At 45.9% G+C, this 12,396-nt stretch overlaps 2 protein-coding genes across 6 annotated transcripts in view; one reads left to right on the plus strand and one right to left on the minus strand.

The window, feature by feature from the left end:
* Nucleotides 1-3,187: 3,187 nt before the first annotated feature.
* On the minus strand, nucleotides 3,188-5,761 carry LOC132890481 (SLIT and NTRK-like protein 3). The gene has a single exon (XM_060927359.1). The coding sequence runs from the start codon at nucleotides 5,759-5,761 to the stop codon at nucleotides 3,188-3,190; it is 2,574 nt and encodes an 857-aa protein (XP_060783342.1).
* nrd1a (nardilysin a (N-arginine dibasic convertase)) overlaps nucleotides 4,637-12,396 on the plus strand; it is a 36,795-nt gene continuing 29,035 nt past the window's right edge. The window contains exons 1-2 of one of the 5 annotated variants that reach the window (XM_060927347.1): nucleotides 4,637-4,642; nucleotides 12,200-12,369. In XM_060927347.1, coding sequence (XP_060783330.1) covers nucleotides 12,221-12,369 — 149 coding nt within the window. In that variant the 5' untranslated portion in view covers nucleotides 4,637-4,642; nucleotides 12,200-12,220. Of the gene's footprint in view, nucleotides 4,643-10,072; nucleotides 10,130-10,149; nucleotides 10,341-10,369; nucleotides 10,402-10,445; nucleotides 11,392-12,199; nucleotides 12,370-12,396 lie in introns of those variants that run through there. The other 4 variants (XM_060927320.1, XM_060927312.1, XM_060927338.1 and 1 more) reach the window with 4 other exon arrangements.

A 12,396-nucleotide genomic window follows, 5' to 3' on the forward strand; every position in this document is an offset into this window, starting at 1 on the left:
TAAAAGCGGAAATCTGACACTCGTCAAGTTTGCGAGCTGCTAAACCGCGTCACTTAAACACGTGGCCGAGTTTGCTAGCAAGGGCGCGCTAACAGCAATGTCACATGATCATATTTGTGACTGTAAGCCCCACCCCTTATTGCAGCCGTGGCATCTCAGTATCCTGCTAGCTTTTCAGGCAATTCCCACATTTATCTCTTTACAATGCCAGAGATTTAGCACAGTCAGCTAAGTATCATGCTGGCTACGTGGCGATCCAGGGCGTTTACACACTGGCTAGCCTGATTTGTTTTTGTAAAGGTAAATGAGGTAATATGCAGGGTGGTTAGCAATCCAGCTACTTAACAATTCAGCTAGTGATCCTGCCTGATCAATAACAAATCAGTAAATCTGCCTGTTAGACACGTTAACGATCAGTTCTCAGGCCATTAGCACGCTAGCTGGGTGTGAGGTAATCTGTGAGCTAAAGTATACCCCTTTTCCACCAAATCAGTTCCAGTGCTGGTGCTGGTTCACAACTCGTTCAACTTGCGAACCAGCTGAGAACCAGTTTGCTTTTCCATAGCTCGCGGTGCTAAGGGGAGTCACGTCATTATGTCGCTGTATACGTCAGTTACGTCGCTGCGTTTGCATAAACCTTGACGCAAACATCGAAGCAACAACAACAACAATAATGGATGACTGCTGCTTTACTGCATCCATGATATCTCGTCACTTATTTAAAAATGGCGCCCTCTTGCGGTCTTGCTATTGTTGTTGGTCTTAACAACTCCGCCCCCCCGCTGACATAAGCGGTTCTTTCCTCTGGCCCAGCAGAGAGTTGGTGCTACCCTGGAACCGGTTTTTCTGGCCCCAGAGCCAGTTCTTTATCAGTGGAAACAGAAAACCCGGTTCCAAACTAAGCACTGGCCCCGAACCAGCCCTGGAACTGCTTTGGTGGAAAAAGGGTAGTAGTGTGCAATGTAGGTGATCCACACACTTCAGAGTGACTAGGGGAAGTGAACAAGTGCACATTAGCATTTATCTTTCCTTTATTCAGTTCAGGCTAAACAAGTGTCAGAATCATCGTACACTGATTAATTAAACATGATGTATAGGAATAATAATTAAGAATAATTAATAATTAATAACACTGAAATATAAGAATAAATATAAGCACACGTCCTGCACGCAGATGAGTGATTATAAAAATGTGCGTCCGGCCTCGTCGCGGTCCGTAACGATGATCAGTTTAACTGTCGAAGAAAAACGCTGTACAGTTTCACTCCGTCGCTGAAACGCAGCTAATCACGAGAACGGAAAAGGAAAACAAACATAATCCACAGAATAAAAGCCAGGCTTCGGACCACAGATGTCCATATTAGTGCCCTAGATAGTGTGCACTACTAATACTGAAACCCTTAAACTAGCTTGTGACCTTTTTTTTTTGGGGGGGGGGGTACAGCCCATAAAATTAGCGAGACTTCCTCCAACATTTACTCGCCATTTTTTTCGGGGGGAGGATTTCTTTAACATTAGCTACGTTTTCTGAGGGAAATTTTCTCTGACGTTAGCCAGTGAGTTTTGTTAGTGGAGTTTTTTAATCACTAGCAAGCATCTGTTTAAGGAACTTTCTCGCTACAAAAAGCGATATTTGTCGATGTTGTTGCCATTAGCTAGCTTTTGTTTGGGTATATTTTTAAAATGAGCTCGTTCTGTTTCAGGAGTTTACGCTGTTGTTAGCGAGCCTGGTTATGGATACGTTATTTTTAAACATTACAGGAGTTCTGATGTTAGCTAGCTATTTTGAATTGGTTTGGAAAAACTTTTCTGACATTAGCTAGCCAGTTTGTGGATATTTCTGACGTTAACTCGCACTTCTCTGGAACATTTTCTCTGACGTTATCCAGCTGGCTAACATTGGCGCTCTCCTAGTCATTTAAGAAAAAGATTTTACGTTTCAAAATGAATCTTCGGTTTTCTCTAAAGTATTTTCACTCGATTAGCACGATAGCTTACAAGTTACTGGTAGCAGAAGATATATTTCTTAGCCGCGAGAAACGGAAGACTGGAAACAGGCCGTGTGAAGTGATGTTAACGATTAAACATTCATGCATCCTAGACGAGCATCTGGAAATAAATATTTACATCTCGAGCATATTGGGGTATGTTAGTCAGCTAGCTAATTAAGGAAATTCTAACTATGCTGTCTTTGAGCTAATCTTAGTAGCTAAATATTCCATTGTAAAATGTAAATATATATATAAATGAGAGCATTTTGGGTTGTTATGCGTGATGTACTTCGATTACTGTTAGTGCAATAAAACAACCGACTGCGTTAAATCCCTGCGTATTATAATTCACAGAATTCCATGCAAACTTAATAAAATTATCATTTTAAAATCAAATAAACCTTATAATGCGGCATGCTTGTCGTGATTATATTTAGGTAAATGTTGCGGTTTGCGTATGACGTCACACTGGATGATGTTAAATGTTGTTACTACGGTAACAGTGCAACGATTTAATTATTTACTCCTAAATTTCTTACGTACTTGTTAAAATCTGCTTCATTAATATCAAAATAGTGTGTAAATACAATTTTCTCTGGAAAAAAAAGTTCACCCCAGTTAAAAAGAATAAAAAGATTTTACGGGATGTTCGCGTCGAGAAATCCACAACGATTCACCTCCACACCAGCAGAGGGCCACGCTCACCTGAGTACACTACACTATTCTCAACTTCCTGGTTTTCTACAAACGCTCATCGTTACACTGTCGCGGAGTCTTGCCTGTTGTTTACACGTCTGTAAATAAACCCCTTTAAAACGTCTCCCGAGTCCTTCCTGTGACGCACAAACTAACTGTGTGGGTTATTCTCGATTTCCTCTAAAATCACGCCCTCGCGTATGTAATGATGTCATCAGCAACGTGGGTGTCTAATATGGAGATCTGTGGTTCACACTCATGGCTCCTTCCTCTCGCAGCTTTGTCCTTTTGCCCTAAATCTGTGTTTTAGATAAATAAACTGTAATCGTATAAAAATAATCATCTTTACATCGTTGCTGGCGGCTCTCGTGAAGGCACTTGTTATAAAAGTCCGAGTACAGGGATTTCCTCCAGAGCAACATGGCTTTCAGTCTTACCATTATTCAATCCTGGAAGAAAGATGACGGGGAAGTTAAGACTTTTATTTTATCAGAAACGTTTTAAAATTGATAGGATCTCTCCAGCGCGTCGACGTAATCCATTTTGGTTTTCAGTCTGGCGCCGGGCTTGGTGTAATTGCTCGGCGTTTGATTAGCACAGTCTGTCCTCGCCTCTGTGTCCACGGCGAGCGCTTCCTTTGGACTGATGTCGCCCAACCAGGAACTCGTCCCGAAAAGGTTGTGTACCAATCCCACTTTCGGAGTCGGCCCTTGGCTGTCAATCACCGTCGGACAGAGTATTCCGTTCCCGTGGAAACTGGCGATATCCGTCACGGTGTTGATGGGAGTGTGGCTGACGATAGTCGTCCACTCCTCCTCTTTTTCTAGCGCTGTTTTGTAATTGGTGCCGCCCTCTCCACAATCTGCCCCTTCCAAATTGTGCTCTAGAGGCCCCGCCTCCTCCTTGCAAAGCCCTAGAGGCTCCGCCCCCTCTTGCCCACGCTCATAAGCTGTACGTTGTGAAGACGACACAGTGATGCACTCATAGACATGGTTGGAGGGCGGGGTTTCCGGCAGTGTGGGCGGGGTTTCTGTAAATATTCCACACTCCATCTGAATTCCAGTTAGCCCTGCCTCTTCCTGCTTCCTAAATGGAAGCTTGTCGCGCTTTTTCATAATAAACATGCAGAGCGCCGCGGCAGCAAAGAAGGACGAGACGAAGAGGACGACGAGGCTGAGGACGAGCACAGAAAGAGGAATTACAGGTTTAGGAGGGAACGAGGGTGAAAACTCCATTTCACGTTCATCCGGAGATGAGGACGGTTTTAAAAGCTCGGGGCAAATCACCTCGGGGCTCAGAGAGCGCAAATCCTTCCCCAACATGGCATCTGGCGTCTTACACAGCACCTCGCCGACGATAACCACAGAGCTTAACGTATCCAACCACTGTTTTAACGGAACGATCTCGCACGCACAGTCCCAGGGGTTCTGATTCAGGTCGATCTGCACCACGGCGTGCAGGTGCTCTAAAACCCCGCCTACGGGCAGGTGAGGGAAGTAGTTATTGCGCAGGCTGAGCCGAGCAAGCGAAGTTCCCTTGAAGGCGCCGACAGGAAGCGAATGTAGAAGATTGTTATTGAGAAACAAAAGTTGGAGCGCAGGCATCGGGCTAAACGCCGCTGGCTGAACTTCCTTTATCTCGTTATATTCAAAATACAAGTAGTGCAGACTGTGCAGGCCGTGGAACATGTCCGCCGTCAGCTTCTCGATGTTATTCCCATTGAGATACAGGCTGCGTAAATTGGGTAGATTGCTAAACGCACCTTCCTGAACGTAAAATATTTGGTTGTTTCCCAAGTGTAACAAATCCAGACTGGAAAAATTCCAAAAGTCAGACCTGTGTATCCTCTGGATCAGATTTCCACTCAGGTAGAGCTTCTTTGCATTTAGCGGTCGTGGTGTTAACTCGGAAACGTTGTGGAATCCGTTCTCTTTGCAGTTCACGGTCAGGCCGAGGTCGTTGATGTGCAGGTTGCAGGTGCAGCCAATGGGGCAGATGATGGGGATGGGCGGCCTCGTCTCGTATCCAGCGATCGGAGGATGGTTTGGATAAATGCCGCGTGGCGTAGGCGGGGTTTTCGATGGCCTCGGCTTTCGCGTCGGTTTCAGCTTCTTCTGTTCCACAGATGACACTGTGTTCTGGTTTGCGGAGAAAATAGACGAAGGCTTTGTTGGTCTCGCTCTTCCTGATGAATGAGGGATTCCTAGATTGGCCTCAACTTCGGCATCGGTCAGTGTTGGGCAGAGCTCGCGCCGTTTGATCTCTCTGAGGTCTTTGCCATGCAGGTGGAACGGATACTCACATGTGATCTCTCCCACCACAGATGTGTACGGAATTCTGTCCAGCCAGGCCCGCAGCTGGACGATATCACACGCACAGTTCCACGGGTTCTCCTCCAGCTGGATCTCCATCAGGTTTCTCCCGATGTACTCCAGCGCTCCTCGGTAGCTCAGAGTCTTTAGGCGGTTTCCTCTCAGGTCCAGGTGTGTAAGCGAGACGGATCTGAAGAGGAACGGCGGTAATGCGGGTATCAGGTTGTCATTGAGGATCAGCACCCGGAGTTTGTTGAGGTGTCTAAACGCACCGCTCTCAATCCGCCTGATGACGTTGTAGTCGGCTTGCAGGTACTCCAGGCTCTCCAGGCCGAGGAACGTGTCATTGCGGAACACTTCCAGCTTGTTCTCATGGAGGTAAAGTCTCTTCAGGGAGCTCAGTCCGTTAAACGCACCGGCTTGGATGTCCTGCAGCGCGTTGTTGCCCAGGTTCACAGCTATGGCGTTATTCAGGTGCAGGAAGCTGTTAAAGTAAAGCTTGCGCAGGGTGTTCTTCTGGAGATACAGCTTAAAAGGTCTGATCCAGGACTGAGCCACCTGGCTGACGTTGGTGAAACCTTTGCCATCGCAGTGGACATGGAACAGACCCTCTTTCACCTCGCAGTAGCAGGGATGGAAACAAGGCTCGTCGATTTCCTCCGATTCATCCAGCAGAGGGATGGGAGTCGTCCGGACGAGAGCGACGCCGATGCTGCCGAGCAGGACGATCCACAGCATCGTTCCTCCGAAGGGGGACGACATCAGGCGCTCCTTCACTGCACTGAAAACGAACAACAAAGACAACAATGCGTCACGGTGATCGTTAGAATCTCTGTGTGTGAATTCTTCTTTCCCGAAAATATTGACACATCCACATGTGTGGCTCTGAACATGGTGAGATGAAACCATACGCCCACCGAGCTGCTGCAGTCTGAAGGCTTCACCGTCCCTGCGGGGCCTCGGCAGAGTTTGCTAGGCAGCTATAAATGACTCAGGAATATTAAAGAATCTCCTTGTGGGAAATCTCTCCTGCTCTCCTCCCTCATTAGCTAATGCGAGTGGCAGCGATGTGAGGAGAATAAACCCACCGCCAGATCGATGGGGATTAAACATGCCTTCGGTGCTAAGATGGAGCCTGGACGAGTGCGAGAAAACGTTCAGCACACGGGGCAGTGATGGAGAGCCTCCTTCGGTCTGTTTTTTTTTTTTGGAGATAAACATGGCAGGTCGAGATGCAGATACAAGATGTCTTTGATTTACTGATCGTGTCTTCAAGATGAACAGATGGGACACGGTTCAGAGCCGCACTCTCACGCCTGATGTTATCATGTACACGTTATAGCACGTTATAAATGGAGTATTGTGTGTATTTGGGACACAGCCCTGAGTCATCTCTCAGCTCCATCATATGCGCAGCAATGTAACGCGCGCGCGCACACAGCATTCCACCGTGTGTGTGTGTGTGTGTGTGTTAATACTCACCGTGGTCGCTGATGTTCTCCATGTCGCTCAGGTTGAGCCGTGCGCGCGCTCTCATACGGTGCATCGCTCTTCTTCTGCTCCGCGCTGAAGCTGATGGAGGCACGAGGACGTGACGGGACTGCAGCAGAGTGTATGTGTGTGTGTGTGTGTGTGTGTGTGTGTGTGTGTGTGCGCGCTTTAGGATGCAACTCGAGCTGTCAGCTGAGGAGGAGAAAAGCGGAGGCTGCAATTCGGAGAGCAGCGGGAAAATCCTCACCGACTCCTCCCGCGCGCGCTCTTCTCTCTCCCTCTGTGTGTGTGTGTGTGTGTGTGTGTGTGTGTAGCATGTGATGACGATAATGACGATGTTGTTTATTTATTTATTTATTTATTTTACTCATCACTCTCAGCTGCCTCTACATCACTCATCACTTTGTGTTCTCATCATGTAATAAATAAACGACTCATTTCCCAAAATGGCGGACCCCATGTTAGTTTGTGTGTTAGCAGTTGATGTGAAGCGTAATTACAGTGCCATCTGGGTATTTTCTCACTAATTTATTCACACATCTGTGTGAAATGTTGACACTCTTAATAACCCTGACATGTTTTTATGCCCGCACTCTGTATAAAACACCAGTATTCTGCTAGCTAGCTAACGCTCTAACGCTAACGCGCAAACGCTATCCTCAGTCACGAGCAAGGCTATGGGGCCGATTTCTCAGTTGCCTAGAGACGCTGTTCTCACTTTAGTGGCACATGCATTTTCAGTGTAAATAAAAATGGCAGACAGGATAACTTTGAAGTTTGTTTAAAGATTTCATTTGACGGCAAGTGTTTTTCAAGGCGTGACACGATGATGGCGATTCTCAATATGGCGGTGTTGCGTAAAAGTGGAATTTGAGTCTTTTATCAGAAATTCAACAACACATCTAATTTCCCAGTTGCCTAGCAACAGAGTTATCGCTTTAACCATGTCAACAACATGTGTGTGTGTGTTGCCTATCAAAAATGACAACAGCGTAACTGTACACCATTATGTATCACCGGACACTTTAATAGGAACGTGTTGTTGATTCTAAGATCCCTGTTCTTGGCTGCAGGAGTGGAACCCAATGTTTTCTTCTCTTGCTGTTGCATGCTGAGATGCTTTTCTGCTCACCACGGTTGTAAAGAGTGATTATATGAGTTACTATATCCTTCCTGGAGGAAAAAAAAAAGCTCGAACCACCTCAATCTGTCCATTCCCCTCTGACCCTCTCTTATCAACACGGCGTTTGTTTCCACCCACAGAACTGCCGCTCACTCACTCAGTGTTTTTTGTTTTCTGCACCATTCTGTGTAAACTCTAGAGACTGTTGTGTGTGAAAACCCCAGGAGATCAGCAGCTTCTGAAATACTCAAACCAAAAATATCCATCTGGATCAAACCAACACCCATACCACAGTGAGAGAAAGTCACACAAAAATTGAGATCACAGTTTTTCCCATTCTGATGTTTGAACATTGCGAACATTAACTGAAGCTCTTGATTTGTATCTGCGGGATTTGATGCGTCGTGCTGCTGTCGAGGGATCGGCTGATTACAGAACTGCAGAAAACAGCAGAGGGATGTATGGGGGGTTCCTAAAAAAGTGGACGGGAAGTGTATATGTACTAGTCTGGCTAACGCGACTGCAAAGCTCTACGAGCTATTGGTCTGGCCAAGATATTAAGCCCAACCATTTCCCAGAGCCCGTGGTTGACCCGCCTCCCTGAAATGCCTCAGTTTGCTACTGGTCGAAGCCAGAAAAGGCTGTGACGAAGCTTAAACCAATCACATCACTCTTTCCTCTGACGTATGTGACGCGACGGGGCTAACCGGTAGATTAAACTCTTACCGAAGCCGGTCGGGAGCAAGGCGAAAACGTCCTTCCTTTCAATAAATACCTCCAGGGCTGCTCTTTGCTCCGTTTTCAATGAGAACTTCCCGTTGAATACTTTCAATACAGCATTCGTGAATGAAGCGCTTCCGGCATAGATTCTGTAAACAATCTATGGCTTCCGGTCGCAGTTCTACTACGTCAGTGCCTTGAACACGCCTCTACCCAGGGCCGTTGGAGATGCTCAAAGTTGATTGGTTCCCGATTTTTCGGTAGCTTGGAAGAGCTGTAGATAGCTTGCCTGGCTAGACTAAGCTCGCAACAGGCCCTCATGTTGCGTCATGCTTAGGATGGGCGGGCCCAGGCTATATATGTACATAGTTTTTACGTGACGATTTCACTTGGTGTTTACATTTTTGAGTTGTGACGCATGAACAAATCTCACCCATGTTAATTAGGTTTACACTAAGAGTAGCTTTGGACTTTTGCAAGTAAATCATTGACACATCTGAGAAAAGTGTCAATGTTCCTTATCATCATCGTGTCTTGTCACACCACTGCTGTATCCGAAGGAGAGTGGTGTCGTTTACTTCCATCAGGTCTTGGTTGGAGAATGTGGGTCCCAGTAGGCATCTACAGAGGATGTGGTCCATGGTGTACAGGAGACTCAGCACTGCTGATGAATCCACACTTATGGAGATTGTCTCTCAGTGTTTTCTAGAGAGGGTTCTTCCACTGGGCAGGTTTTCACTTGGGCGTGGCCGGGCCTCACTGGGTGTTCAGTGGTTGCTCTCCCTCCACTTTTCCAATCTATAAGCCGTGGCCTGTCTTCGTGCCAGGCTTTTAAGAGGTTTTAATCGTCGTCTCACTTCCTGGTGACCATAAAGTGCGTGCGTGGGGTCATTTTGTTGTTGGTATCGTTCTGTTTTTGTCCTGTTTCTCATCAGAGGAATGTCCTGATGTTTTCATTGTCGCTGTATAAAACAGGCGAGCCTTCATTTTGCTAGCTGTCGCTAAATTATTCTGTCATGAACAAATTAAACTCAGTGTCCAGTTTCCCACTTACTGAGCGACACTGTTCCTATTTTCACCCCGTAAACGAGGTGTTTGTAAATGATGTTTCTTTCTCACACATTCCACCATCTAATGTTTGTTTTCTTGAGGTTTCCTTCGCTTCGGAATGACGTGGCACCTTCTGTGGTTTGTTTGTGATTTGGAGACACAGTGGAGCTAATGCTAAAGTACACTGTGTCAGTGCAAACAGGATTATATTTCATTAATATTACATTAATATTCTAAACCTTTAACCTGATTAAAACGCAAACAGAGTTCATGAATTGGTGTGATTTCAGTCAGGGCTCTTTAACCCCGGGAACACTGAGTGCTGAAGGCATTTCTGAGCGCCACCTGGTGGTGGAATCGATGAAGTGCAGCCCTGAATCCCAGGGAGAGGAGACCTGAGCTCATTTCAGTCCTGTCAGTAACTGTCATTATTTATGTTTACGAGGATATAAGTGTGCATTTTAAACATGGTGACATTGCAAGTTGTTACTGAGAATAAAATTTAAATTGATGGGTTGAATTGGCATAAAGACCAACCGTTATTAATTTCTGCACAGTAGGTAAACAAACAAACAAACAAACAAACAAACAATGTTTCATAAATAGAATCAATAACTTTGAGTGTGATATATTTGCATATCCACAAACACACCGCAGTCTCAGTGCACCGGTCTGAGCCAATCAGAGCCGGGTTTGTTGCCGGGGCTTTAGCCAATCAGAGGAGAGCAGGGTGAAGTCAGGCCGAGGTAAGTGTGTGTGTGTGAGAGAGAGTGTGTGTGTGTGTGTGTAAGAGAGTGAGAGAGAGTGAGAGTGTAAGAGAGAGAGAGACTAATAGCTGTAACACTGCTGGCACACTGTTTACCGGAATAACTGCGCTCGTGTGTAAACCGGAAATCATGTGATATGCTAAGAAACATTCTGACGCGCACGTGCTGGAGCAGACTTCCGCTCAGGCCGGTATGCGCGAGCTTTCTACACTTCCCATACAGATGATCGGAGTGTGTAGAAGTGGATAGTAGTGAGTAGTAGTGAGTAGACGTGGGTGGAAGTGAGTAGTAGTGAGTAGTAGTGTGTAGACGTGAGTAGTAGTGGATAGTAGTGGATAATAGTGAGTAGAAGTGAGTAGTAGTATGTAGAAGTGGATCATAGTGGATAGAAGTGTGTAGTAGTGTGTAGACATGGGTAGTAGTGTGTAGAAGTGGATAGTAGTGAGTAGTAGTGTGTAGACGTGGGTGGAAGTGAGTAGTAGTGGATAGTAGTGAGTAGAAGTGAGTAGTAGTGGATAGTAGTGAGTAGAAGTGTGTAGAAGTGGGTGGAAGTGGATAGTAGTGAGTAGTAGTGTGTAGACGTGAGTAGTAGTGGATAATAGTGAGTAGAAGTGAGTAGTAGTATGTAGAAGTGGATCATAGTGGATAGAAGTGTGTAGTAGTGTGTAGACATGGGTAGTAGTGTGTAGAAGTGGATAGTAGTGAGTAGTAGTGTGTAGACGTGGGTGGAAGTGAGTAGTAGTGGATAGTAGTGAGTAGAAGTGAGTAGTAGTGGATAGTAGTGAGTAGAAGTGTGTAGAAGTGGGTGGAAGTGGATAGTAGTGAGTAGTAGTGTGTAGACGTGAGTAGTAGTGGATAGTAGTGGATAATAGTGAGTAGAAGTGAGTAGTAGTATGTAGAAGTGGATCATAGTGGATAGAAGTGTGTAGTAGTGTGTAGACATGGGTAGTAGTGTGTAGAAGTGGATAGTAGTGAGTAGTAGTGTGTAGACGTGGGTGGAAGTGAGTAGTAGTGGATAGTAGTGAGTAGAAGTGAGTAGTAGTGGATAGTAGTGAGTAGAAGTGTGTAGAAGTGGGTGGAAGTGGATAGTAGTGAGTAGTAGTGTGTAGACGTGAGTAGTAGTGGATAGTAGTGGATAATAGTGAGTAGAAGTGAGTAGTAGTATGTAGAAGTGGATCATAGTGGATAGAAGTGTGTAGTAGTGTGTAGACATGGGTAGTAGTGTGTAGAAGTGGATAGTAGTGAGTAGTAGTGTGTAGACGTGGGTGGAAGTGTGTAGTAGTGGATAGTAGTGAGTAGAAGTGAGTAGTAGTGGATAGTTGTGAGTAGAAGTGTGTAGTAGTGGATAGTAGTGAGTAGAAGTGTGTGTAGTAGTGAATAGTAGTGAGTAGAAGTGAGTAGTAGTGTGTAGACATGGGTAGTAGTGAGTAGAAGTGTGTAGTAGTGATTAGTAGTATATAGAAGTGGATCATAGTGTGTAGACGTGAGTAGTAGTGGATAGTAGTGAGTAGAAGTGTGTAGTAGTGTGTAGTAGTGAGTAGTAGTCGATAGTAGTGAGTAGAAGTGTGTGTAGTAGTGGATAGTAGTGAATAGTAGTGTGTAGAAGTGGGTAGAAGTGTGTGTAGTAGTGGATAGTAGTGAGTAGTAGTGTGTAGACATGGGTAGAAGTGGATAGAAGTGTGTAGTAGTGAGTAGTAGTGTGTAGACGTGGGTAGTAGTGTGTAGAAGTGGGTGGAAGTGTGTAGTAGTGGATAGTAGTGTGTAGACGTGGGTAGTAGTGTGTAGAAGTGGGTAGTAGTGTGTAGAAGCTTGTAGAGCTGATGTCCAGCATAACGGACACGCGCTCGGGGCTGTGCTGGGTTTAACTCGTGTGTGTGTGTGTGTGTCCCCTGCTCTAACACATCTGTCCCCTCATTAACAAGCGTGTCTCAGCTTTGCAAGAAGATTAGAGCTGCTGTTAGTGTGTGTTTTAGTGTATATATGTGTGTGTGCACCTTCTGACTAGTTTCACTCGTTCCCTTGTTTCATGCCCTTCCTCTCTGGGTGTAGTGCGCACTTCTCTGTGCTAAGATGCCCAATAAGTCCAAGCAGAGTGTGGGGAGTGTGTCAGCTCAGAGTGCTGCTCCGGACCGAGGAGAACCGAGCCCAGGACCGGCACAGCGGGAGAACCGAGGGGACGATGACATCATCAAATCACCCAGTGACCCCAAACAGTACAGGTAACGCCTCGGCTCAGTGAGCCGCGA

Source organism: Neoarius graeffei, chromosome 1 (genome assembly GCF_027579695.1).
Source record: "Neoarius graeffei isolate fNeoGra1 chromosome 1, fNeoGra1.pri, whole genome shotgun sequence".
Lineage (NCBI taxonomy): Eukaryota > Metazoa > Chordata > Actinopteri > Siluriformes > Ariidae > Neoarius > Neoarius graeffei.

Bases quoted from the DNA above. Each gene is read 5' to 3' on its own strand.
- LOC132890481 (XM_060927359.1), bottom strand. From the start codon at position 5,761: ATGTCGTCCCCCTTCGGAGGAACGATGCTGTGGATCGTCCTGCTCGGC.